The sequence below is a fragment of the Halichoerus grypus genome, chromosome 2 (genome assembly GCF_964656455.1).
Source record: "Halichoerus grypus chromosome 2, mHalGry1.hap1.1, whole genome shotgun sequence".
NCBI classification, from domain to species: domain Eukaryota; kingdom Metazoa; phylum Chordata; class Mammalia; order Carnivora; family Phocidae; genus Halichoerus; species Halichoerus grypus.
The window spans coordinates 58,965,631-58,992,877 of NC_135713.1; the positions used below are offsets into that span (position 1 = coordinate 58,965,631).

Sequence of the window (27,247 nt, forward strand, 5' to 3'; positions counted from 1 at the left end):
GTGTATTTTCTTTTTTTTTAGTGTATTTTCTTATAGCCTCTTGTGATATATATATACACACATATATATATACACACATATATATTTTTATTGAGATACTGATATATAACATTACATTAGTTTCAGGTGTACAGCATAATAATTTGATATTCATATATATATTGCAAAATGATCACCACGGTAAGTCTAGTTAACATCTGCCACCATACACAGTTACAAATTTCTTGGGATGAGAACTTTTAAGATTTACTCTCTTAGCCACTTTCAACTATGCAATACAGTACGGCTAACTATCGTCACCATGCTGTCCCTTATATCCCCAGGACTTCAGTATTTTGCAACTGGAAGTTTGTACCTATATTTGGATATTGGAATATTGGAATAATAACGTACATAGCACCTAGTGTCCTACAAGCAAATTCTAAATGTGCTCTATACATGGGAGCTGCTGTGGTTTTCATTATGGAATTCAAAGAAGGAAGCGAGGTCTGCCAAGGATGACAAAGCTAGGCCTTCGAGCCGACCACAAGAATGCCGGCACGGAGACGAGCATCCTTGTCGTCTGTGGGCTGGTGGGGGCGCAGCAGGAAGTGGGTTTCAGTCAGCTGAGTGGGGACAGGTAATGGGAAGCTGTTACCAGCCGGCCTTGAGCTCTCTGAAGCACCAGGGAACCAGTGTACATTCTTAATCAGGAATGACATAGCAAAGGGACTTCCCAAAGCCCATGCAGGTAGCAGAGGTTGTTATGGGACGGAGCAGAACAGTGAGAAGGCAGGGGGAGGGCGCAGGGGTACCCAAGTAGGGAGCCACCTGGGGGCCCACCCAGTCCCCTGCGGCCCCCGCATCCCTGTGGCAAGGATAGGTCTACTTCTGAGCCGCCAGGATGGAAAGGGACTGGTTGATCTTCACCATGGCAATAATGAGGAGACCTCCGGTCAGCAGGAAGGTGGGCCAGAAGAGAGAGAAGAGGAGGGTCTGGGGCCCATAGAGACGCTGGTACAGGACACTGGTCTCGTTCTCCCGACTTGTTGAGAAGCAGTAGAAAATCGGTTTCTTGTGGAATGTGGCCCTGACATTCTCCACATCGGCCCGGGCCGCTTGGTAGTTCTCCAGGCTGCCTGGGATGTAGGAGCACTGCGGGGGGGAGGCAAGAGCACCCATGAAGTTGGAAATCCTGGTTTCTCTGGGAGAAATGAGGGGCCGGCATGAAGTAAAGAAAAGTGTTGGCTTTGGAGTTGGGCTTCCAGGTGGGAGTGAGGTCTGTCGAAAGCTTGGCAGGCTGTGCACTGCCTGGTTCTAGAGGGTTCCTTCACAGTGTCACGTGTGAGGCGGGTGGCCCAGGAGCCGCGCACCCGGAGGCAGGGGCCCAGCTGGAGTTCTGGCTATAGAACCTCGGGCAAAGTGCTTACCTTTCTCAGCCTTGCTATCTTCTCTCTTGAAGGGGTTAAGAGCAGTATGTCTTTCAAAGGATGTTATTAAAGATGGACTTCAAAGTTAACTAACCAATGAGTGACACAGACCAAGTGGGCTCTGTATTCGGATTTGGGGCAGAGGTCATACCCTCAGTTTCCCACAGGGCGTGTGCACATAATGTCCACAGGTAAAGTGGGTGAAGGAAGAAGATGATAAGAGCCAGCTGACACTCGCCTTGTGCCATGGAGGACAGTCAGGGACTGGGGGGGGGGGGGGGCTGGTGAAATGGAGAGAGCCAGAAGCATCCAGAATGGCAATCTTCACTCCATCTGGATGATGGATGCCATGCAATCCAGGAGACCTACTGTAGCCAGGCCTCTGACATTTCAAGAAAAGCCAGAAAGCCAAATTTTAAGGTGAATTCCCACAATTTTAAAATATTGGCAAAAATGTGAATTGCAAACCCTTTGAGGTCTAGCTCTGTGTGAGTGAAACAAAAGATATTGGCAAGCCAGTATTTGACACTGGGATTCAAAGGAAGGAGAGAACACGTTTGAAAGAACTTACACAGGTAGAGCATAGAACACACTTAATTCGCACACCGATTGTTGTTATTGGGAGCCTCTGGCTTGGTCAGGTGAGGTCCAGTTGGAAAGCTCTGCAGAGGAAAACTCTGCACAGTGGGGAGACCCTGGTTTTATCTCTGTTCTGTGCCGGGAGGTCTGAAGGTTTTTATGTGAGGCTCTGGAAGGTTCTACAAGGTGGGTCCCCCATAGCACCTGCAGCAGACTAGCTGGAGGGCTGGCCAGAGCACGGATTCCTACTCACTCTGAATTGTTGAGGGTGGACCCAGCAAACAAGTGACTCCTTCACACACAGTAGTTTGAGACCACTGGCCTGGGACAGTCATGTCTGAAATCAAAATGTGGAGTGTTGAGCCGGCTTCTCCCCAGGCCTCGGTTACTCCCTGGATTTGAAAGAGACCCTGTCCCCAAGCGGCCTGCCCTGACAGCACTCATCCAGCAGTAAAGAAGATAGTTGCATCACGGTCCTGACAGCCTGGGCATGGGGGAGCTGTGTCCAGAGCCGGTTCCCAGCCAGCCAGGGAGCAGCTGAGGCTGGGGAGAGCTGCCCCCAAGGAATCTGACATTCAAAGTTGTTGGGCACTGCAGGGTCCCAGGAGCAGCTGAATTCAGAATTCCGCGTGGAGAGGACCTCGCCTATCTCCCCAGTGCCTCTGACTATGACCTTGGGTAACCGACCCCATTGAGCAAAGGTGTGGCTGTGGAGCCAGAGACCTGGACTCAGCCACCAGGTCCAAGTTGTGTGACTCTGGTGGGTGCCACCACCTCTCTGAGTCTTATAAATTAGGCCTGTGAGGGTAGCTACCCGGATCACTTGTCATGGAGACGGGACTGGAAGGTGCGCTGCAGAAGCTGACCTGGGGTGCAGTGCGGCAGGGAGACGCTAGCAACCTCAGGGTCAGGCGGGCAGCCTGCAAGCCAGCCCGCTCCCGGTCCCTATCACACCAGTGATCGCTTCGGCTTGACTTTGGAAATTTACTTCTTGCTCCTTGGGAGAAATCAGCAGCCATCAAATGCCAAAGAAGAAGCAGGAGACCTGGTAGGAGCTGATTCAGGGGGATTTGGGGGCTCTACCCCCATCTGGTGGGGCTGAGTCATGCTAGTGTTGAAAGAACAGGTCTGGCCCCCTTGCACAGTCCAGACCCACTTCTCTGTGACCCCCCCCCCAACACCGTCAGTAATCCCAATGTGCACCCTCGGCGCCTTGCCCTTCCCATCCCATCAGCTACCAAACTGACCGTCGGCAACCATCCCTACTGCAGGCCCAATCTCCATCCTGGCTGTTGGCCATGGCTCCAGCCCTCTCTGCCCAGCCACTGAACTTCACACTCCTCTGTACCACTCTGATCATGCACCAGGCCCACAGACCCTTTAAACACTGGTTGCTCACAGAAGTAATTCTAAACCTCAGAATCCCCTGGAAAGTCCAGAGATGGTGTAGAAACCCAATTTTGTTCAGTCCCCAGATGGTTCCAGTGCATGGCCAGAGTTGAGCAGGGCTAGCTTGCCCAGTCACATTTTAATTCCATAATTCGGTAGTCCTTGCAGAGATGACAGGCACACAGCTCGTACGTTGCCAGAATATCATTAGCACTTCCCTTCTTTATGGTTCTTTACGGTCTCCTTGAATTTAAATTCCTGGGACCCAGTAGAACCTTCCCCTGGGGGAAATGCTATGGGAAATGGTGGATCAGTTAGGAGCCACTTATGCCTTGACTCCCTGCTACAATCAGCACCATGAGCGTTCTTCGGAGTGAACTTGTTCCAGATAAAGCTCTGGCCTTCTGATGGAATCGCAAAGGAACTTCAAGTGTTCCGAGCCCAGGTTGGTGAGAGACCCGTCCTGGTGGGATCAGAGAGTGCTGACTGCCTTGGCGTTCGCTCTTCCTACGCTTGCTGCTCAGGCAGATCACCCCCACTTCTCATGAGGTTGAACCAGTGTGGCTTTTGATAAAACGGTGGTTGTAGATAAGCTTAGCCCTTCCCCCAATTCCCTTCCTCATGCTGGACTTTCAAAGCTTTAAAAAAACTTCCGATTGAACAGGAACGCCTAACTCCATGCTTTGTGGGACGGCTTCCTCCACCTGCTTCCCTCACAGTGCCGGGCTGTGTTTTGCCCTGGGATTCAACACATACTTCTCCTGGCCTACTGCATTGTGTCTGCTGTCTCACTCAGACATCCTTAAAGACTATCGTTTGAGCAAAAAAAATCTGTAAAGTGTTTGCTACAATCTTTTTTTTTAAATATGGGAGTGAATTATTATCCATAACTTGTAGCATTCTTCATTAAGGTTTTGCTTCTCTCAGAAAAACAAACAAAAACCTACCACAGACCAAAAGCTTTCTGCTTCCATAATTGGGTCGTGTGGAGCCCACCTGTGCAGCCTCCCCGCGCCCCACTGCACCCTGTGTTGGTGACAGAAGCACCCCTCCCAGTCCCGTCTCTTCTAGGCCCTTCCTCCCGCCGCGCCCGGGTCTCTGCCCTCCCCTCACCAGGCAGGCAGCCCTCGTGTTTCTGGGTATCTAACAAAGCCCGACCCAAACGCTTTTCGGACACCCTCACCTGGCTGTTGGCTGGAAAAAGTCACTCCCGCCTTTAACCGCATGATTTTGTCTGTTCCTCTCTGTGGCACTGATCCCTCCCCACTAGATATTATTTCCCACATGAGCTCTCTCCTCCTGAGTCCAGAGCTCCTCACACAGGACGTGCTCAGTGACTACTGGATGAATGAGTAAATGAGGGAATGGATACGGCCAACTTGTATTTTCTGGAAGAAAGGACAGGATGGGGGGCTGGGGGGGCGGTGTGGAGAGGTAGTGATGGGAAAATCTCGCAAGCACTGGCCTCCAGAGATTGCTTCAGCCCCAAGCCTCTGGTTTCACTGAGGGGGGGCCGGTCTAAGGGATTCTTCTCTGTGGGGTCAGCTCTGGGTCTGGCCTCTCATTTGACTCACCCTATAGAAGTGCCTGCCATCCACCTGACATGGAGCCCAGCACACCACACAGCCTCTTAGTCCATCAGAGCACTTCAGCAAAGGTGGCATCCGGGTCATACAACACTTAGTGGCACAGTGGGGATTCAAACCCAGGTCTCTCTGACTCCAACCCAGAGCTGCTGAGTCTGGCTGGACCTCATACCAGCTGTGGACCCTTGTCAAGTAGGTTCGGTTTTCTCAGCCTCCACTCCCCAGACAGGGATGGGGATTCAGTTGGGAAGAGGCCCACACACCTGCCAGGGCCAAGGGGACACGTGCCCATCCCCCGCACCCCCAGTCAGTACCTGCTGGTTCTGGTCCCGAGTGTCCTCTGTGTGGTACAGCACAGCCCACCGGCCCACAGCTGACACGTTGACCCACAGGCACGGGTACTGGGGTACCTTCTTGCCCTCCAGTTCTTGCTGCTCCCTGATGTTGGTCTCAATCAGATGGCACATGGATTTCTGGGTCCACACGCTGGGGAGACCATGCACACACATACATATCTCAGAACCTGGGCGGCACAGAGCACCAGGTTTCAACCCCTTTAGAGAGACCGAGGGCTGGGATCCTCATCTTGCCATAAGCATCCAGCACTGAAGGAGTACGACCCCAGAGCCGCTGGACCCAAGAAAAGAACCATAGAATCAGAATATCAATGCTTATTAGCCTCTTAGACATCATCTACATAAATGGTTCTCACACTGGCTGCTGACCCAAAACCCTGGGGAACTTTTGAAAAGGTTCCCATGTCCAAGCCACACCCCAGAAGGGTTGAATCAGAATTTCTAAGGTGGGCGATGCTCAGGCCCTGATATGTTCTTAAAAGCTCCCTGCCTTGGTTCTGCTAAATAGCCCGACCCTGAGACCCCTTATCCATATCATCCTCACCTTGCAGGGGGTGGGAGGAAAAGCTCAGAGAGCTCAAGTGACTTTTCTGAAGCCACACAGGACCTGAGAGCAGGTCTGATGAGCTTCAGAATCTGTGCCTTTTCCCCCAAAAAGAGTAGATGCAGAAGGGGTTTGATTTGTGCCAGGGTAGGGAAGTGGGTGGGGATGGTGCGTAACCAGCAGATAACGGGTCACAGGCATACAGCAGCTCTGAACAGAGCCTCCCTTGGGTAAGATTCCAACCTGGAATCACTCCAGGGTTATAAAAAGTGAGGAAGAAGCAGGCCCAGGAGAGGCTAACAGGCTCATCAACACATCAGCAAATCAATTGTGACTCATCTCGCAACTATCAGGCAGGACACACAGTGGCAGACGGAGGGGCTGTCAGCGGCTGGAACAAGCCCCGAGGCGAGGGTCGGAGACTTCTCCTCAAAAAACAGGTTGAGAGAACTGAGCACATTTGCTCCAAATAGAGAACGGATCAGGAATGTCACAGCTTTCCCTTCAAAAGCTCAAGTGGTTGACATGTCAGGGAGCAAGAAACATTCTCTGAGATTCCAGAAAAGAGCTCCACGGGAGCAGTGTTGACTCAGTGTAGACATTTCCTACTTCTCAGGAAAGCCCCCAAATGAAATGGTATATACAATGAGGTCCTGAGCTCCCCGTCCCTTGAGATATTCAACAGGAGGCTAGACGCCCACCTGGCCACGAGGTTTCAGAGGGGGAGTCCAACTGTGCAGACAAGCTATGAAAATCTATAACCTCCAATTTCTCCTAGGATCAAACTCACACTGGGGCATTTGCTCTGATCCTTTGCTGCTTCTTGTGAGAAGGGCCTCCTACGTCTGCTACCCCCAAGCCCCAGAACCCCAGGTGAGCGGCGTCCAGTCAGGCACTCGAACCCTTCACCCTCAGAATGATGTCCAGCCCTTCCTGCCTGGTGTGAAGTCAAGGGGAGGGGTAGGAAGAAGGCTGGGGTTCCTGGTAGACCAGACCCGTAGGAGAGTGGCTGGAGGATGGGGGCAGGTGGGGAGAGTTCCGTACCTTTTCTGGTAGAGGGGCAGCATGGTTGTGCCCAGGATATAGTAGGCGATGACGGCGCACAGCACCATGGCCACACCCAGGCAAAGGGCCCGGGTCTCTCCCCGCTTCTGGGCCATCACCAGCTTCTTCCCCATGTCCACTGCAAGCTGTGGTCATTTCTAGAGCCACAGAGGTGAACAGACAGGAGATCAGCACAGGCGACGAGTAACCCACAGAAGGGGGGACAGGTAAGAGGGGAGGGTGCTCAGTGATCAACGTCACCTCTAGTTTGCTATGGAGCTTTGCAACTTCCGAGGGCTTTTTGACCCCATGTAAACCTCCCATCAACTCTGAGAGGCAAGGGTTATCATCCCCATTCTACAGTTGAAGGATCTGTGGTTCAGAGAGGTAGCGTGACTTGTCCAAGGCCACACAGTATGTGATAGGTTCAGTAATGGCCCCCAAGAGGTCCATATTCTCAGCCCTGGAATCTGTGAGTGGTACTTTACATGGCAAAGACCTTAATTTAAGGATCCTGAGATGGGGAGATTATCCTGGATTATCCATGTAGACCCTAAATGTAATCACAAGGGTCTACAAGAATGAGGCTAAGGGAGATGATGAGACACAGAAGAGGAGAAGGTGATATGACCAGGGAGGAGAGGCTGGAGCGATGTAGCCACATGCCAGGAAGTATGAGCCGCCACCAGAAGCCAGAGGAGACAAGGAACAGTGGATTGTCCTCTCAGCCTCTGGATAGAGTGAGCCCTGCCGACACCTTGATTTCAGCCCTACCAACACCTCGCTGGCTTCCAGAACTATGTGAGAGGAGATTTCAGTTATCTGGGACTCCCAAGTTTGTGCAGATTTGTTACAGCAACAATAGAAAAGGAATACAGGAGATAAATGAATACAGTGGGCAGGAGGGGTGGGACATCTGAGCACTTTCTCCTAGGACACTCGTCTCAGAAAAACCTGGAGCATTTCCCAGTTAACAAACAATCCTCAGGCTAGGCTGGCTGGGCTGGGGGCAGCAAGCAGAGAAGGGCAGCGGGGCCCCCATCCAGCTAGGTGGGCTGAGTTCTTTCCTGGAGCATGGGGTGCACCCGAGGGCTGCCCTTGGCATGTGCCCTACCTTTCAAGCCCCTCAGTCCTCCCAGCCCCGGGCACACTAGATGCTGGGAAGGCAGGAGTGCTGTGTGACCAGCTCTGGGAAGTCAGGAGGAGAGGAGAGGGGAGGAGAGGAAAGATTCCCCTGTCACAGAGAAGTCTGAACCCTGCCGCTTGCTCAGACCCCACCTGTCTGTAATGCTCTGGGGAGATTGTTGCCTGCACCGAGTGAGTGGCTTTGCAGAGTCATGATCAATGCTCCTAAAACCTCACAGGATAAAAGAATGGGGTGAGGATATGGGTATGGATATAGGATTTAACAACCACAGTGAGAGCCTTCAGGCAGGAGGAAGGGTATGCACTGCTGATGTTCCCTGAGGCCTGGACAGGAAGAAAGGGATTGTAGCTCTAATAGGAGGGATTTCAGTTAGACTCCAAGAAGAACTTCTCGATTTTGAGAGTTGCTGAATATCTCTGAACTTTTTGGCTCTTATCTTCCATTTAGAAAAGTCACTCAACATCTGGGGTGGATTTAGGAAAGATGGAGAAAGGTGAAAGAAGATAGGACCTGGCATTTTGGTTGACATTCTTTTCCTTAGAAGGACAGAGCACAGAGTACAGTGTTCAAGGGTTTGATAGAGTGTGGGGCAGGGAGGATTCTGAGGTCAGCAGATCTGGGATCAAATCCTGACTTCGCCACATAGCAACGGTGTGGCTGTTAAACGAGAATAATAGTATGTGCTTCAGAGAGTTCTGACAAACATCAAGTGACATACCAAATATCACATATTGATCCTGTGTCTGGCCCAACGCCAGCTCTCAGTAAATATTGGCTGTTACTATTAACAAAGGGAATCCCGAAGGTTTGGAGCAGAAGTCCCCAGTGCTCTTGCTGAGCCTATTTTTGTCCCACCCGTCCCCTGGGGACAAGGGCCAGGACTGGGTCCTGCTGTCCAGCCTGCTGCCCTCTGGCTGCTCTGGAAGCTGGGACCTGAGTGCAAGGACACTGAGCTACTCGAGTGACCCAGCCATGGAGCAGGCTACCAGACCACGGGCCCAAACACCAGCAGGTCTAGTCTTGGCTGAGCCCCTCTGGAGCCCAGAATCGTGATGGGCTTCCCTAGGAAGCGAGTTCCCGCTGCCAGCTTCCCTCCTCCAAGATCTCCCCTCTAGCTCCAGGCTTTGGAGAAACCACTGCCCAAGTGCTCTGGACGCAGTACTCACAGTTTCTGGTGCCCGGGAGTCTTCAGCAGGCAGAGACTTTTGGCCTGGCCCCCAGCTCCCACCCCAAAAGAGGCTGCCTGAGCTGCAGCAGGAAGCTTGGGCTCCCAGCCCATCTCTGGGAAAGCGGCCTTTGGTCCCCATCTGGGACAAGCCTCCATGCCCAAACATGGTCAAGTCTGAGCACACAGCCCCGGGACACAAACTCCAGAAAGTCGATTCCAAGCCCAGGAGACAAGGGCAGCTGTTCCCCAGGCCCCCACACCTGCAATTTCCAGGGTCTGTAGGAAACAGATTTTGAACAACAAAAGACTGAGCAAAACTGAGAAGCCGGGAAAGACCATCCTGGTACAATTAGAGACATTTCTTCGTCACTCAGTCTCTCTGGGCTGGCAGAGAAGCCAGGAATAGGAAATGATTTTCCTTTTGTTGACACGAGGGAGGGAGGAGGAGTTAGAGCTCCAAGGGGTTGGGCTTATCAGCTACTAGGGGGCTGGCATATTCCCACAGGAGCATCCAAACCCTCCTGAGCCTTTGGCACTTACATGCTGTGTGACCCTGGGCAGGTCACAGCACCTCTCTGAGCCTCAATTTTCTCAACTACGTTATTGGGATTTTTTAAAACTAATTTTGCTGAGGGTAATGATGAGTGTTAGGGAAAACAGAGATTTGAGGCAGAGGAAGAGAAACCCACCTTTTAAAGCCCAGCCAAGCAGAAGCTAAAAGCAGGGAGGCCTCCACAGCTGCTCCAGCCAGCCAGGTCCAGGGACAGCCTGCTCCGCCAAGCAGCCTCCCAGAGACTGTCGAAGTAGTTTGGGGTCATGGGCAGAGATTTGTTCCTCTCAATATGGCAAGTGAGCAGCAAGGGGGTCTCTTAAGGCCTTAGACCTCGCAGGTAGATCGACAATGAGGGACACAGGGCCTGGAATGAATCCCCAGAGAAATGGTTTTCCAAGATGGTCCTTGGCCCATCCAGGAGCCAGAGAGTCCTTCTGGGAACCATGAACTAATGCAAAAATGCCAGTCTTTCCTCCTGCTCCCCTGGGGGAGAGAGACACTGTGTGCGAAACAGAAGCATTTTTAAGTAGGACCAAAGGGCTACTTGCTCATAATTGACTGAATGAGTGATTAAGGATTACACATTTAGAATTTATAAGCAAACATTAGCATTCTTCACAAGGTACTTTTCCTCTCGGAAGATGGAAACAGGCAAGGAATGGGGACTGTAAGCTCTTCTGCACAAAAGTGAGCCCCCCCTCCTAAATGCTGGGACAAGCTCTGTTCTCAAGGGGATGTGGAGAAAAACTCAGGTCCCTAGCTGGCTGTGGGGCGATAGGTGAAGGGCAAGGAAATAACGATGCTACAACAATAAAGATTAGTGCTCTGCATTAACACAGGCTGTTAGAAATCACAAATACCTTCCCAACTCCAAACTTTCAACACCCTAACGTAATAAGCACTGCTGGCCCATAATAATCTATTCAGGTAGAGATTTTTCTACCCATTTTATAGATGGAGTAACTGAGGTTCAGAGAGATTAAATAAAGTGCCCAAGGGAAGTTACATTGTATCTCCGAATCTCAGTCTGTCTTTTTCTAGAATAGAGATAATTATACCTAACCCCTCAGTGTTTTTGAAAAATAAGAGATCACCTAAGCAGATGGGCAGATTGTATTTTCCAAAGATGGCCACGCCAACATGCATCCCATCCACATGCTCGCCTTTCAGTGTGATATCAACACTCCTCCATCAAGAGGGGCATCTGTGTCCTTCGACCTTGGCAGAGCTCTGTGACCACCTTACCAATAGAATGTGGTGGAAGTGACACTGTGTGATTTCCAAAGCTAATTCATAAACAGTGATACAGCTTTCACTGGGCGCCCTCTCTCGCGACACTTCCCTCGGAGCCAGCCACCATATCATGTGGGAGCCAAGAGGCCACACGCAGGTGCTCCAGCTGACAGCCCCAGCTCGGTTCTCAGCCAACAACCAGCATCCCCCAGTGACATGTGAGGAAAGGAGCTTGCAGATGACTCCAGCCCCTGCCTTCACGGCCCCCAGCTGAGACCTCAGACATCATGGAGCAGAGACCAGCCACCCTGCTCACACTCTCTGAATTCTCCATCTACAAAATCCATGAGCAAATTAAATGGTTGTTGTATGCCACTATATTTTGAGGGAATTTGTTATGCAGCCCCAGTAACTGGAATATACTGTAAGTGATTTAAAAGTGAAACTTACTGTTGCTGGTGATTGTGGTAGTGTTGAACCAGTGAGGATGAAAAAGCCGGAGATGACTGTATGGAGTGTTATGGGGGAGCTTTAGAAATGCTCTCTATATTCTTATCTCAGGTTGCTCACTGCTGCACAAATGGAATAGAAGGACAGTGTTACAAGAGGGAACTTTCATTTACCGAGCAACTACTAAGTGGCAGGGCATGAGCCACGTCCATATGTAAATACATATACATATATACGTGCATACATATACAATATGCATATATACATGTGTGTACACGTGTATGCATGCACACAGTGCACACATGTATGTGCACGCATGTATATACACTATGTGTATGGCATATACGGGTATGCATGTACACGGACACATATACATACATATACATGTGTGCACATGCATACACGTGCATACACATGCATTCACATATATGTGTGCATCTATAGGCACATGCATGCACACACCTATGTATATGCACATGCACACCATGTACACACACACACATGCATACATGCACACGCATCCATACACCTATGCACACATACACACACACGCATGTGAATATACATGCTTACACATACGCATGTGTAAGTGTGTGTGTACACGTACACACATATGCATACACAAATGTACACACAGATCCATTCCCCTCAGCCGTCCTCACAAAAGGTCTTGTTTCTGTGATTTGCCCAAGGTCGCTCCCCCGTCACGTGATGCGATGGAGCCTGCTGGGAGCCTGTGCTTGCTGAATCCACAGCCCGTCGCCGTCCCTCCGTGACTCCCTGAGGCCCAGTCTGCAAGAGAACCAGGGTTTTCTCATGAGTCTGCTTCAGCGGCTGTGCAAGCCCCTCTCTTCAGTCTATAGCCCTTTCTGAATTGTGCATCCACTTATTTATTTAAACCCTTTTGAATCAATATCTACTCTCTGCCACCACTTGGGATAATAAGTCCCATAAATCAAATTGGCAACCGTGTCCTGAGCCCGGGCTGAGGCTGTGTCGCCAGCTGCATGCCTCGGGGAGAGGGTGTGAGTCGCCCTCTGTCCCAACGAAGCCACTTGCTCACAGACACTCGAAGACCAACCATGCAGGGGCTCTGAGTACGTCCCTGTGCTGCGGTGGATCCCGGTGGGGAAGGGACGATGTGGATTTTTAAAACCACAAATAGGCACAACGGAAAAATAAAAGGATATATTTTCAGGGAGAGAGAGTCATAAAAGACAGAGGAAATCACTGTGAAAGATTTTTCAATGCAGTTGAGAAGACAAATGTCCATATTTGAATTAAATGGCAAGACTGGACGTGACGAGGAACACGACAGGGCCGCCCCCTCTTAAGTGAAGGGAAGCCTCCCGCCTTTCTCATCAGACTCTTCCAGCCGTGTTTTGCTTCCCCTCATTTTTCTTGCTTAGTGACAAGGTATTTTAGCCTGCTGTATTGTTAACATAATTGTAAGCAGCTTGAAATCCTCTTTGAAACAAGGAAGAGCATAAATAAATAAAGAGCACTGCTACCCATCTGTGCGGTAAGATCATATTCTTATGCCTCTTCCTAACGGCAAAATCATCCATGCTCACCGTGGAAAAGTTGTACCACAGACAAGTGCAGGGAGAAGATGAGGCGCAGTGATAACCTCACCACTTGGAGGGAATTGCTGGTCAGGGGGCGTGGGTGTCCTTGCAGACACTCATAAGAGGATGCATGCATTCTCTCCGTCCAGAGGGCAATTCCCTGTGTCCCCACCTGCTAGGGAGCTCTTCCTCTTCCCTGGGACTCGGTCCTGGGGTCCTCACCTCACCTCCTCGCCTCCTGGGCCAGGTCAGTGCTGTGATTTAACATTCTCAGAGTACCGTGTGCAACTCCTTCAGAACACTCCTTGTTCTTGTTATGTTTATTCATGTACATTCCTCATCCACGGGTCTCCCCACTGGAGTGTAAGCTCCCTGAGGTCCGGGGCAAGAACTGTTCTTATTCAGTGTCACATCTCTAGATAAACAGAGAATCTTGGGGATTTGCTGTGGTTTGTGGTTTAGTTTGAAGAACAGTCTTTTGCTTTTTTAAAAAATATTCACCATCTTACCCACTTTTAAGTGTACAGTTTGGGAGTGGTAACTATATTGACACTGTTGCTCAACAGATCTCCAGAACTTTGTCACCTTGCAAAACTGAAACTCTGTACCCATTAAACAACAACTCCCCATCTGTCCTTCCTCCTTGGCATCCACCATCTACTGTCTGTTTCTCTGGGTCTGACTACTTTAGATGCCTCGTATAAATAGAATCATACCATAATAGCCCTTTCGTGTCAGGCTATTTCACTCAGCATAATGTCCTCAAGGTTCATCCATGTCATAGCATTTCACCGGAAAAAAACCTCTTGCTCCTTAATGTAATAGAATATTGTAATCATTTCCCCATACTAGAAAATATTTTTTAAAAGTTTGCACAGTACTGTTTTATATGGGTAAGCCGTAGTATATTTAACTGAAGCCATGTTGTTGAATATTTAGGAATGGTGCTTCTTTGCTTATTAGTGGAGCTCAGAGTCGCCTCTGCTGGTCGGCGGTCTGTTCCACCCATCCCCACCCTCATACCCATCATTGTTCTGGAACTGACAGGTATGGCGGAATTGGATTTATAAGGACACAGTTTGGGGACCAGAACCTGGGGATGAAGATGACAGAACCATAGAAGTGAAAGATGGCAGCAGGATATGGTTTCCTAGCCCAGTCCAGGACTGATTTGAGCCTTGAGGGGAGAGGGAGAGACAAGGCAGAGGGAATAGGTCAGGCTGATGGAGCTGTTTTCACACCATAGTCTTTGGGACTCAGACTCTGGGGTGATGAGAACAAAGGGCTCACGGTGATGCTGGGGCCCTGGGCAGTAGCCCCCTAATAAGGGAATCTGCATCATCACTTATGGCAACTGCAGCAGAGACCCCGGCCCAACATATCCCTGCACCAGTCAGGGTCTTGCAAGAAGGGCAGAGCTGGCGATGTGCTGAGCTGGCTCACCCCAGCTTCATGAGAGCGCACGCCGGCCAGTCGTTAAATCCCTGCGAGCCCGAAATCGGCCACAAGGGGAGTGAAATCTACAAACACTGCAAATCGGGGCTTTTGCTTTTAGAGAGCCGGCTTCCCAGCACACCACTTTAGAGGGCACACTCAAACTGGGAAAATCGAGGAGGCTTTAGGAACTATTGACAATGGTGTGGGCAGGTTGTAGGGAAGCACAGGGGATGGCAGAGCACCCAGGGGACTAGCCACGCTGGATTGAGGGATGAGGGAAGGGAGCTGTGTCTAGCATCAGAAAGATGAGCGGGGGTACCTCCAGCCTGGGACCCTCAGTGGCTGAGCTGGGGAATGAAGAGCTGACTTCACTGTCCAGGGACCCTTCTTCTGGTCTCCTGAACCCCATTCACTGAATCCAACTGGTAGAGAGGAGCCTGTTGCTCTAGTCCTTATGGTCAGCCTGCAGAGAAGAGTCTAAAGCCAGGTGGGGAGTGGGTCTGGAGGGACACCTAAGAAGATATGAGTCCATCTCCTCGAGGTGGCTTTTGGGCTGGAGAACCAACAAGCAGATCAGAGCAAAGGGCACTTGAGCACATGAGGGAATCTCTACAAACCCCAGAAATATCTCTGTAGCTGTGAGCTGTACCTCTGAGCCCAAATGTTTGTCTATCAAAATAAATGTTGCTCATTTGTAGCCTCCAGCTGATGAGAGCTGAGAAAGTTCGGGTGACATAAACAGTGCTGCATTAAATATTCCTTGCAATTTTTGCCCATTCCGTTTCCCTAGAATAAAGACCAGACAGCTGAGCAAAAATTCCAGAGCAAGGGATTTCTACATTTTTCAGATTTTGATACTTATTGGATACTTTTTTCTATAACATTGATACCAACTGACAAATGTGTGCCCACGGCCTGCATATAGAGTGGCTGATTCCACATACATTCACCAGTCCTGGACTCGATCAAATTTAGGAATTGTTACCTATTGGCTAGATGAAAAAAATTCAGTCCCAGTTTTAATTTGCTTTGCTTAAATTACCAGCAAGGATTGAACAGTTCATATGTTTAGATGCAAAATATTTTATTTGTGCCCAATTTTTTTTTAAAGTTCAAAGGAAGAAAATCTATGAAAACAATTCATACAGTGCCCGGCACATGGCTTAGCATTCATTCTTAAACTCATTCAGTGGGTGTTCATGACGTGTCTAATGTATGTGATCAGGAGTGAACAAGAAGCCCTTGCTCTGGACATGTTTGACTCTGGCAAGATTCAGGGCCCCAATCTGCATTAGCTGATCTTAGTGGTACCTGTCAGAGGTGGTCCAAGGACTGAACGACATTCCCTTGCCCTCCCCCTTCCACCTCCCTGTGCGGTGGGGACTTCGAGGCTGCAAACAGAGTAGTCCTACTCCTTTGCCGAGTCGTAGAATATCCCTCCAAGGGCCTTAGAGATCATGTAGGTTGACAGCTTTCTTGGTGTGTCAGGTTTTCTATTCACAAACTAATAGAGGCAAGCTGTAGAGAATCTGATAAGCACAGAAAAGTAAAAGGAAGCAATCAAAGTCCTACATCCCAAGGAAACCACTGTCAAAGTAATGATGTTTAGAATATATTCTTTTTTTATTATTATTATTAGAGAGAGAGAGGGAGGGCAGAGGGAGAGAGAGAGAATCTTAAGCAGACTCCATGCCCAGTGTAGAGCTGGAGCAGGGCTCCATATCACACCCTGAGATCGAGACCTGAGCCGAAATCAAGAGTTGGACACTTAACTGACCGAGCCACCCAGGCACCCCTAGAATATATTCTAAAGACAAATGCAAATGCTTTCTAAAAATAAATTTAGGAATATTCTGTATAAATTCAAGGGTTTGTTATTATTAGCTATCCTCCAGTGATAATCTCTGAACATCAGTCTTTGCTCACCTCTCTGATTCTTTTCTTCCAATAGATTTCTAAAAGCAAGAATCAGAGTCAAAGAATATTAGCCTTTTAAAGGCTTCAACCCCCTCACTTTTCCTAGAAGCATAAGATCTGCTTTTCTTGGAAGCATAGGATCCAATAAGATGCGAACTTCCCTTCCACTGGTGAGCTATCTGAGCCCGGAGAGGTGAAGTGACTTACCCAAAGCCACACAGCTTTAATGGTGCAGGGACTGGGATTCAGACACTTCCCTACAGCCTCTCAGAGTGTCAGAACCTAGGCTGGAGCCCATGTCCACTGACCCCCAGGCAGTGTTCTCGCCCTACTCCTCTTCTGTAGACGATTTCTCTACTGTAACTAGAGCTCTCAACTCCCAGGCACTACCATGTGGCAGGCACTGTGCTAAGTACTGGGAACATAGCATCTCATTCGATCCTGACCCTATGAAGTAAGTACTGTGATTGCCCTCGTTTTCCAGGTGGACGGACTTGTCCAAGGTCACAGTGCTGGTGACATATGGAGCTGAGACTCCCACCCCTCGGGCTGTGAGGATGGAAACTTGAGCTGTCCAAATACAGGAGCCATGAGTGGCATGCGGCTTTTGAGAGCTTGAAAAGTGGCTAATGTGAGTGGATAACTGAATTTTTAAAATTTTATTTCATGTTAATTAACTTAAACAGCCACACGTGACTGGTGGACAGTCTACAAAGCCATAAACCATTTGGCCACTCTGCTGCCCCCGCATTGCCTTGCCTTTGGCTACCTCACAGCTATTCTCCACAAGTCTGGAAAGGCTCTCCGGGCCTGCAGCCTCTCCTCAGCCTGGGGAGGAGCCCGGCCTGGCCTTCCTGAAGCTCCTCTCCAAGTCTGTGACTCAGTCTGAGCCAGGACCCTGGGGCGGGGGGGGGGGGGGGGGAGCGCGGGGAGGAGGAAGGCCACCCTTGCTCCTGACACTGGTCCCCGGGCTGCCCATAGGGGGCTGGGCCCAGCAGGTGCCTCCTGCAGGCATCTTAAAAAGAGACGCTGCAGAGAAAGGCTTTTTAATCCGCCTTGTTGCACGTTAATAAATATGTATATTTGTGATCCACAAATAATAAGAAGCTCAAGGTCTCCACTGACTCTAAGTGCAAATACCTTTATGAGATTCACCAGAGCCATTTCTGGGAGTTAACAAGATAGATTTGAACTGTCTCTGCCCTCAGGGGACACAATCTCCCAGAAGACCCTGTCTCTAAGGAGCAAACTGTAGAGGCGCTCAGGGCTGATTTTTTAATTCACCCTGTACTGAGTGCCTTCTTCATGCCCGGCACTTAGCTAGGCCCGGGACATACCTCACTGTTCGTTTTCTAGGGTTTCTAGGGTGGCTTAAAGCCACAAACCGGGTGGCTTAAAGCCATCGAAATTTATTCTCTCACAGTTCTGGAGGCCAGAGGTCTGAAATCAAGAGGCTGCCAGGGCCACGTTCCCTACAAAGTTTCTCAGGGAGGATTCTTCCTTGTCTCTCGCAGCTTTGGGTGGCCCCGGGCCTTCCCGGGCTTGTGGCTGTGTCACTCCACTCTCTGCCTCTGTCTTCGCACGGTCTTCTCCTCTTCTGTGTCTCCTGGTCTGTCTTACAAAGACAGTTACCATTGGATTTGGAGCCCTCCCAGGTAATCCGGGATGATCTCAAAATCCTTAATTACATCTGCAAAGACTTTTTTTTCTAATAAGGCCAGATTCACAGGTTCCAGGGATTTGGACATGAACAAATCTTTTCTCAGGCAGGTGGAGGGGGGAGTGGGCAGAGATGAGACCCCACTAAAGCCACTATACCCACCTTATTTGTCTGCATGACAACGCTGAGAGGCAGGGGAATTAGGATGGATTGACTGCTGCAACAATCTCAAGATTTTATTGGCTCTCCCCAATAACAGTGCAGTTCTCATTTGTGGGGAGTCCAGAGTGTACGCTTCTGGTCAGGTGGCTCCTCTTTAGGTGGTTGCGCGTGGAATCAGGCTCCTTCATCTTATGGCTCCACTGTTTTGTGGCCTTGAGATAACCCCAGAATTATCTAGCCAAGTAGACTGGAAGGAGGGAGCGGGTGCAGAGAGAAAATGAGAGTGATTGATACTTAACCACCTTGGCCTAGAAGTGACAGGCATGACTTACTTTCACATTCCATTTGCGAGGACCAGTCCTGTGGTCCCACCCAGGTGCAAGGGAGTCTGGGAAATGTACTCCTGGATGAGCCTCTACGTCTCAGCATGAATTGTGTGGGGGATCAAACTTTGTTGGTCAGCTGGCTGTGACTGCCACAGGATCATTCATTCACTTATTCCTCATTCATATAATTCATTCTTTCACTTATTTTTCAGAAGAGGAATTTGATGCTCAGAAGAGTTAACTGATTTGACTAAAGTCACAGAGCATTTAAGTCATAATTCAGTCAATATTTATTAAGGGTCATCTGGATTAGGTGCCCCTCCTTCAGGTGGACCTGTTCTAACTTTGAACTTTGCACACCGTGTTACTTATCTGTGTGTGTGCCAAGAATAAGACTGATCAGATTTATCTACACGGGCCTCCCTGTTCCTTCCCCACCCCCGAGCATTCAGTCCTTTGTCCTCCACTCTCAGATTCTCTTTCCCTCCTCCTGCTGGTCCCTCTAGAGAATGGGGGGAGAGAGCGGGCTCTAGAGAGGGAGGAGGCAGAGACATAACACAGAGCTGAGAGCTGGAATGGGAGGGGATGGCAGAAAGAGAGAAAATCCTCGTGGGCCAGGTGTCCTAGAAAATTTTCTCCGGTTTGACATGTGAGGGGTTTTGGAGCAGCTTCAGTTAGGAAAAATTCAGGAGCAAAGGAAAAATAGGAGACGTGTAACTGCGAACGATGAGTGTTATTCACTTTTATGCATTCAAAGGAAAGCAGTGATTTTCTTTTTAATTTGTTTGAATTTCTTTTGTTTGCTGGATTGCACTTCTAGACTACAGCTCCTGTAGTCTAGGGAGGGAGGGAATGGGCTCCAGGTAGCATGACTACAGGTCCCCGGTAGCTCAGACAGCTCCCCTTTACTCCAGTCAGCCCCCTTCACTCTCAAAAACAACCCAGCTTAAACAGTAGGTTATGTGGCCACACTTTAGTGTTTGAGTGGGTAGATGTCCCCGTAAGACCGAGGACTCCCCTAGGAGACTATGTCTGGTTCATCTCTAAATGTCCAGGCCTAGCTCAGGCCTTGAAGTTCAGTCGGTGCCAAGGAATAGATGCAGGAGCCAGGGAGAGCAGAGCTGTAATTTGGGTCCAGGCCTTTATTTTCCAAATGCCAGGCTCACCTGCTATGCCAACTCTGGTTCTGGAGCTCTCCAAACACAGTGAAACAGTTAAAAAGTAATAGGGGTGTGGGACTGCCTGCCCTGTATGGGCAGTGAACACCTTAGAGATTCAGGGACGGGAGCTACTGAAAACACCAAGAACAGTTCCCACACTTCCCACTTCAGAGCCTCTGGGAGAGAGGTCGAGTCCCAGGGACAGCCCTCCAGAACCCACCATCCTGGCCTGACCTGGAGGACACAGCTCAAGCCTACCCCTCTCCCCCGTATCCGTGGTAGGCAGACTGAGGAGGTCACCTCTCAAAACATGAACATGCCAGAGATTTGAATTAGAACTCCTCAGAGAAGGAAAGTCATCTCCTATTTTCACTTTTTTAAATGTGCATTTATTTTTCATTGTAAATAGCTTAAACATAGTCTTAAAATTTTGAAACAAATAATCTTTTCAAAAATGATCTATAATCCCATCATTTAATCAATCTAGTCTCTGCATTTTGGAAACTTTTCCTCCAGGATTTTTTTCCCCATTGTAAGTGGCCTTTCTGTACCTAGTGATACTCATAGGCAGGTGTATCAGTTATCCACTGCTGCGTAACAAACTATCCCCAAATTTAGCAACAATGGTTCATGACCTCAGCTGGGCCACTTATGTACTCAGTTGGCCCTAGAAGGCCTCACCCATGTCCCGTGATTTGCTGGCTATCAGCTAAGGTGACGTGGGGTGACTAGGGTGACAAGGGGTTTCTTAGCTGACTAGATGAGCCTGTTCTCATGGTGCTGGTCCCAAGAGCAGTGAGAGAAGCAGAAGCTCCAAATCCTCCCAAGGTCCAGGCTTGGCATTTGTGCCATGTCACTTACACCATGTTCTATTAGTCCAACCTGGTCACAAGCCTGACCCAGATTCAAGAGGGGAAGGAAAGATGACCTCATGGTAGGGGAATCTACAAAATACTGTGGTCATTTTTGCAACCTACCATGATTATATAAAGTTTTGTACTCTTCTGCTTTTTCACTTATCATTGTATTATAATCATCTTCTTTTATTAATACACAGTCTTCATGACATTATTTTTACTGCCTGCATAATGGTTAGAAGGTGGATAGACTACAGTTTACTTAACTGTCTCCCACCTGTTGAACATAAAGATTACTTCCACTTATAAATAAGGCCACACAGAACATCTTTATGCAGGTAGCTATTTCTGTCATTTTGATTGTTGCCTTGAAATACGCTCCCAGAAATAGAGCCAAAAAAGGATAATTTTTTTTTTGTTATTGATACATACTGTCCAGTTATACTGCAAAGAAGTGCTGTTATGCCTCCAACCCCAAGAAGAGAGGTTTTCAACAGCAACCTGTATGCCAGGCTTCCTGCGGGCACCTGGCTTCCCATGGATCTTCTTGCTTTCCGGTGCACTAGGTCAGGGAGCTGGGATAAAGCACAGGCTGGGCAGGACCTTCCTTGGGCAACGTTAGGTTAGCATCTGTGGTCAGCGTCTGAGGGTCTGCCTTGGGGTGGACAACAACTAATTCAGATCCCTACAGTCTCTTACCTCTTGTCTGTCAGAGCCTGGATCGTACGTCTCCTGGACCAGCGATTCTAACCATCTGTATGTACCACCTGCACCTGAGCTGGGGAGCAGGTGTGACCCCAGACAGGCTCCTGTGTTGGGCTGGCTACGGCAACCCCTCCCATGGCTGCGTGCAAAGTCCCTGCTCAACCATGACTCCAGGTGATCCTCATGGAAACCCACGTGACTGGCAACACTGAAGTTGGTCCCACTTCCAGACGGAGACTCAGGGCTCATCCCCATTTCCCCTGTGCTTAACCTCCTAGTGGGGACACCCTCTTCCACTTCCTCAAAACTTATTTGCCTCCTCTGCTATTTCCTCAGTTCCTGTGCTTTTAAAATACCAAATGATCAGATAAAGGATTATGTTTGTGTTGACTATGCTTTCCTCTAAGATAACAGACTTACAGCTACATGGAAGACTTCTGAAATGGATGGCATAATCTGTGGGAAATACTGGATACCATGATCAGCGAACTAGTGGAAGAGAGATTTGGGGTATGTTCATGGAAAATCACAGATGTGTGGGTCTAGATGTTGAAAGAGCTCCGTGGAGCCCGAAGCGACTGGCCTTTGGAATGAAGCAGGGAGGAGTAGTTTGGAGAGGCTGTGTGCATCATGTGTGAGCTCACAGGCTTGGAGTTTGCAAACCCTGGTTCCAATCTCCACTCCACCCATTCGTGGCCCTGTAAACATAGCCACATTATTTCGTCTCTCTGTGCCTTAGTTTTCCATCTATAAAATAGACATAATAATCCATAAGGGTGATTGTGAGGATTTGGGTAATAAGTGCAGTAATAATAATTGTACATACTGAGATTTAAAAAAAAAGTGATTTGGACACAAAGAGGCATGTGGCTTATTCAAAGTTGCCTTGGCTGGGACTTGTTCAGCGGGGACCAGGACAAGCAAGGTGGCCCTCATATCCAAAGAAGCCTCCTCTGTCTCCTCCCATAGCATCTTTCTCTACTTCCTCTTGGCCCCAGCTTGGAGAAGACACACTCCCTCTTAGGCTCCTTCCATCTTCTGAGGACTGTAGCCAGAAGGATCCTGACACAGAAAGGACCTTCCTCCCTGCCTAGAGCTTGGAAAACCCCAGGCTTTCCTCGTTGCTGAGGTCCAAAGCCAGAAAGGAGAGAAGGCCACATGCCCAAGCCTGTGCCATGATCCTCTGTAGGGAGTGACAGCAGAAGATCTCAGGGCTGGAGACCCCAAGTAAAAACCCCAAATGATGTGAGGCCATCAACTTATTCCCCTGAGCCTCAGCACAATTTTAAATAATTCATTTGTTGGCTTTTCAAGACAAAACGCCCATGTTGCTTTCCTTTTGCTCATGAGATATCCAGCCTATGAAACAAACAGTTGATAGAATCCTCAGAGCAGGGTAGAGCCTGGAGATGAATCTGAGGGGCTGAAGCTGGGGGGCAGCCTGGGGTCTCAGGGTATGTCTGGTGGACAGTCAGTGCAAATGGGAGGAATATGTATAGATCCAAGAAAGGGTAGGAATTAGAAAGAAAGTAAGCAGATACCTGCATGACTGATACCTCCATTTTCCTTGTACTCCTGAGTGCAATCAAAAAATTATTAAAAAAAAAAAATCCCACCTAGGAGGTTGGACAGGTATCATCTCCCTTGAACAGGTAGAAAAGAGAGGTCCAATGAGGTGACGAGGCCTCCAGCTCACAAGTGACAGAGCCAGACCCAAACCCGCACCATCCAACCCTGACCCAGGGCTCTTTCCTAACAGCGTGCTCCATGCCAGGCACTCTACTCTTTCCTTTACCACCTCCACAACAACTTTGCCATAGGTATTGTCATTATTCCCATTTTACAGATGATAAAGCTGAGTTTAGCTCTGGAGACTAACTTGCCCAAGGTCACACAGTCAGGAAGGTTGTGGCAGGGATATGGACTCAGTGTGGCCTCTTCAGAGCCTTGGATCTTAAACTCCACATCACATCTCCACTGTCTGCAAGGTGAGATCCATATGTCCTCCCATGGTCCTGCACGACCTGGGCCTTTTCAATGCCCTATTCTCTACCCCAACATCTAGGTTACTATTACTGATTTTGTTCACCTCCCTCTATCCTTCAGGCCTTGGCTTAAAAGCTACTTCCTCCAGGAAGCCCTCTCTGGCCACTTCCCAGCCAGGAAGGCCACCTTCTTCTGGGCTCTCATAGCACCCATATTTCCTCTGCCATAGCCATGCCTGGCCTGTGCTGAAACTGCTGATTTTAAGGTCTCCATGATAGACTGTGAGGTCTCAAGGGCAGGGGTCACGACCACTTGCTCCCTGCCCTCAGCATTTGGCTGAATGGCGGTGGGGAAATATGTCCCAAGAACATCCTCCACCTGTTCCCTGCAGGCCCCCTTCATAACGGGGTGCCAGGCAGGACACAGTCCCTGGGGCCGGAGGCAGCCCTTTTCTGTGTCCCAGCACCCACCCCACCCGACTCCTGCCTCTCTTTCCCCCCTCTTGCCCAGATTTCAAGATGCACTTCCCAGTTGCTTCCCCCAATGTCTCTTTGGCCACCCGAGCTCTGAGGCACCCTCTCCTCCATCCCACGGTGTCCAAAGACTTTTCTAAGGAACACCAGTCCCGCATAAGGTATTTCCTTGGCCCAAAGTCTTGGGAAAACCCTGCCTAATAACACATTTCTTTGATTTCCACATATTAATACTTTGGAAATCAGCACATGTCTTACATTTGATATATAACATATATGAAAGTGTTTATTTCCTAGGAAAGTAGTTATTGCATAAATGGTTCATCTTAGAATTGATGGCACCTTGTGATCAAGGAAATGCAGCGTGGAGAGCCTGGTGCAGATTGGGAGAGGAAGAGTCCCAAGAAGTCCTGTGGTAAAGCAACAACATTGGCACTGCTTAGCCCACTGCTTCACAAATGAAAGCTGAGCCCTGAATATGTTTTGGAAGATGTATTAACACTTCACGGGGAACTACGTCCCTATAAAATGCACTTTGAAAGCACTCCCTTTCAGTGATACTTATAATTGATGGAATCTATTTCACGATCCCCCTTGTGTTATTTCTGTCATTATCATCTATTTACTAATCTTGCCATCTCACCTAGACCTCGTGCTTCCTGAGGGCAGGGTGTACATCACTGAGCTTGCTGACAGGCTGGGTGCCGACTCCCCCCAGGTGCCGTATGCCTGCTCGGGAACAGCGGATTGGGGATATAAATGACACAGCTGCTCAGAACACTCATCCTCGGCAGGGAAGGGTGCGTGACTTCCCGCCGTGGCACCTGACTCAGGGCGGTAGCCCTTCAAAGGGGTGGGTTCTGTTGATCACACTTTGTTCAGCTGTGTGACTTAAGGCAAGTTGCTTAATCATTCTGAGTCCCCATTTCCCCATCTGTAAATGGGGAGAATTACAGTTTCTAGCTTCTGAGGTTGCTTAAGGGAGGTAATATGAGTAGAGCACTTAGAACAACTCCCGAGATAAGAACTGAAGGCTAGCTGTTGTTGTCCTTTTGTCCTTACTTGTTATCATGAAATCCCCCAGTAGTCCGTGGTGGGCAGGATTCACTAGAGGAGGAAACTGGGTGATGGAAGGAGATTATTATTATTGGCTGGAGCAGAACTGCTTACAGAAGAGTCATGGGCCTGTGGGGGCCTCCATGAGACAGGCCAGGCCCATCAGAGGGGATGTACTTCTTGGGCTCTGAGGTGTGAGGGCATTCCTTACTCCTCAGAGAATCTCCTGGCCTCTGCCAGACCCTCATCTGTAATCTGCTTTTGTCAAGTGCCGAGTGAGTGAGCTCCCTGTGATGTCACTCCATAGGAGCGAGGGTGTGAGCAGAATTGTCCTGCATCCTAAACTTGGAGGGTAGAGAACACACTGTCAGAACTACATGTATCCCTAGCTGCTCCCCCAGCCTCTGCAATGTGTGTCAGACAAGGAGGAAGTGGTCACAATCCAAGAGTCTTGTTTTATTTTTGGTAGTTCTTATTGGGGCACAGGGAAAAAGGTATTTTAAATGTTCTCTGGCTTATTGAAGAATGTTTTCTTGGCTGTTGCCAGAGCCCTTGTCAAAAGTCTCAGTTGAAAAGAAAAATAAGCACAGAAAAAGAGAAGCAGAGCAAAGATTCATTCAGCCTGTGGGTCTCCGCGTGAGTGTTTTACATAAAAGGGAAGGTGATAGGGGAGAGTTCTGGAAACGTTTTATTCCCAGAGCACCTGGGCTCTGGAAGGCCGGGAGCCTCTCCTCACTAACAGCACCAACTCCCCTGGGTACACCGGAGCAAGAACTGAACCTGTTTCTCCGGGTGAGGGGCTGCAGGCCTGGGGGGCAGGAGGGATGGCTGGTGTGGCAGACAGGTTGTAGAGAGTGAGATACCCTCACAGCTGAAGAGCTGGGGGAGCACAGTAGGGAGACTCTGTTCTAGGCACCCAACAAGGACAACTCGGCTCATCCTCAGACTGAGCACGGCTGGTGAGTAATGTACCCAAAGTCACAAGGGCAGTGAGAGGCGGGTCTGGGACAGAAACCCTGGTCTGTCTGATGCTCAACACTGTGCCTCTCCTTGTCCGCCATGTCATCTCCTGAAACTGAAATCTCAAACTTGACAGCGTCCTTCCATAACCCCCCTTGTCTGAGAGTGGGTTCCTAACCTACACAAATCCATACAGAGACTTGCCTAGGACCTGCCTTCAGGAGCTTCAGATCCCAAAGAGTTGCCCTCGGGGCTTAGTCCTGGGGCCTCAACACATTCATGAACGCTTCTGACCAGTTGCTCTTAGCAAACCAACAAGACCGAGCTACTTTTCCATCCCCAGCTATGCTCTCAGCTCTGGTGACTCAGGCACAGAAGAGCCCCCATGAGTCAGCTCAGCAGAGGCAGGGTTGTAGTGGAGTTTTGCACACAGACTCCAGAGCCAGTCTGGGTTCAGATCCCACTTCTGCCACCAGAGCCACCATGGTGGTTTGTACCCTATGCAAGGGCTTCGGTCCAAGATGGCAAGGGGGGCTGGCACCCAGTGCTCCTATCACCAAGCCGTGGCCACTGGGCCACCACCCAGAGAACAGGGTGTCTTACACGAGCTCCAGAAGGGAGCCATGTGTGCTAACCACGGCTGTCTGCTGTTTAGAGCTAGGTTGTTTGGGTGAGCTGCATACCTTCGTTGTGCCTCAGTATGTTCACCTGAAAATGGAAAAAATAATGTATTTCTCAAATGTGTGAGGGTTTGCGGGATGAACACCCAGAAAGTATTCACAGCAGAGCCTAAAGCATAGTAAGTGCTCAAGGCATGTAGTAAGTATCTGAAAGATTAGCCAGAGTATCTGACCAGCATTTTATTTGAAGATTTTATTTATTTATTTATTTATTTATTTATTTATTTATTTATTTATTTTAGAGATAAAGAGAGATAGAGAGAGCATACACAGGGGCGGGGGGTGGGGCAAGGGGGAGGGAGTCTTAAGCAAACTCTGTGCTGAACATGGAGCCCAGTGCGGGGCTCAATCTCACGATCCTGAGATCAGGACCTGAGCTGAAACCAAGAGTTTGATGCTTACCCCACTGAGCCACCCAGGTACCTCTGACCAGCATTTTTAAAGGACCGAACTTGAATCCACACTATTATCCAGTTTTACATTTTGTTGTTGTTGTTGTTCTAAGCCCCAGTGTCACCATCAGAAACCCAGAAAAGCCTTCGGAGGGTCCGTGAGCCCCCACCAGCCACCTGCCTCATCAGCTTGCCCCTCGCAGGTCCCCCGCGTCCTCCACACAGGGCGTTGCCAACACAAAGCAGGCACACCTCCGTGTCCTTCCTACAGCCTGAAATGGAAAAGGAAAGCTGGCTTTTTTTTTTTTTTTAACTCATCTTCAGTTTTGGACCAATTAAAAGAAAAACATTTTAATAAGCCCTGTAGAAAAGGGAACTGAAGTTGTTCCCCAGGCTGAGCAGTGAACCCAGAGGTCAGGGCAGGATTAATAAGGATGCTATAAATGCAGA

The 27,247-nt window shown here is 49.3% G+C and overlaps 2 protein-coding genes across 2 annotated transcripts in view; one reads left to right on the plus strand and one right to left on the minus strand.

Moving 5' to 3' along the window:
• The window catches only part of KCNIP1 (potassium voltage-gated channel interacting protein 1), a 329,087-nt gene that overhangs the window by 19,844 nt on the left and 281,996 nt on the right, over positions 1–27,247 (plus strand). The window lies entirely within an intron of this gene.
• On the minus strand, positions 67–9,348 carry KCNMB1 (potassium calcium-activated channel subfamily M regulatory beta subunit 1). Its single transcript, XM_036079459.2, has 4 exons — positions 9,221–9,348; positions 6,908–7,065; positions 5,278–5,449; positions 67–1,134 (listed from the first exon to the last, which is right to left on the minus strand). Exons 2-4 carry the CDS (start codon positions 7,039–7,041, stop codon positions 865–867), a joined length of 576 nt encoding a protein of 191 aa, XP_035935352.1. The 5' UTR covers positions 7,042–7,065; positions 9,221–9,348; the 3' UTR covers positions 67–864.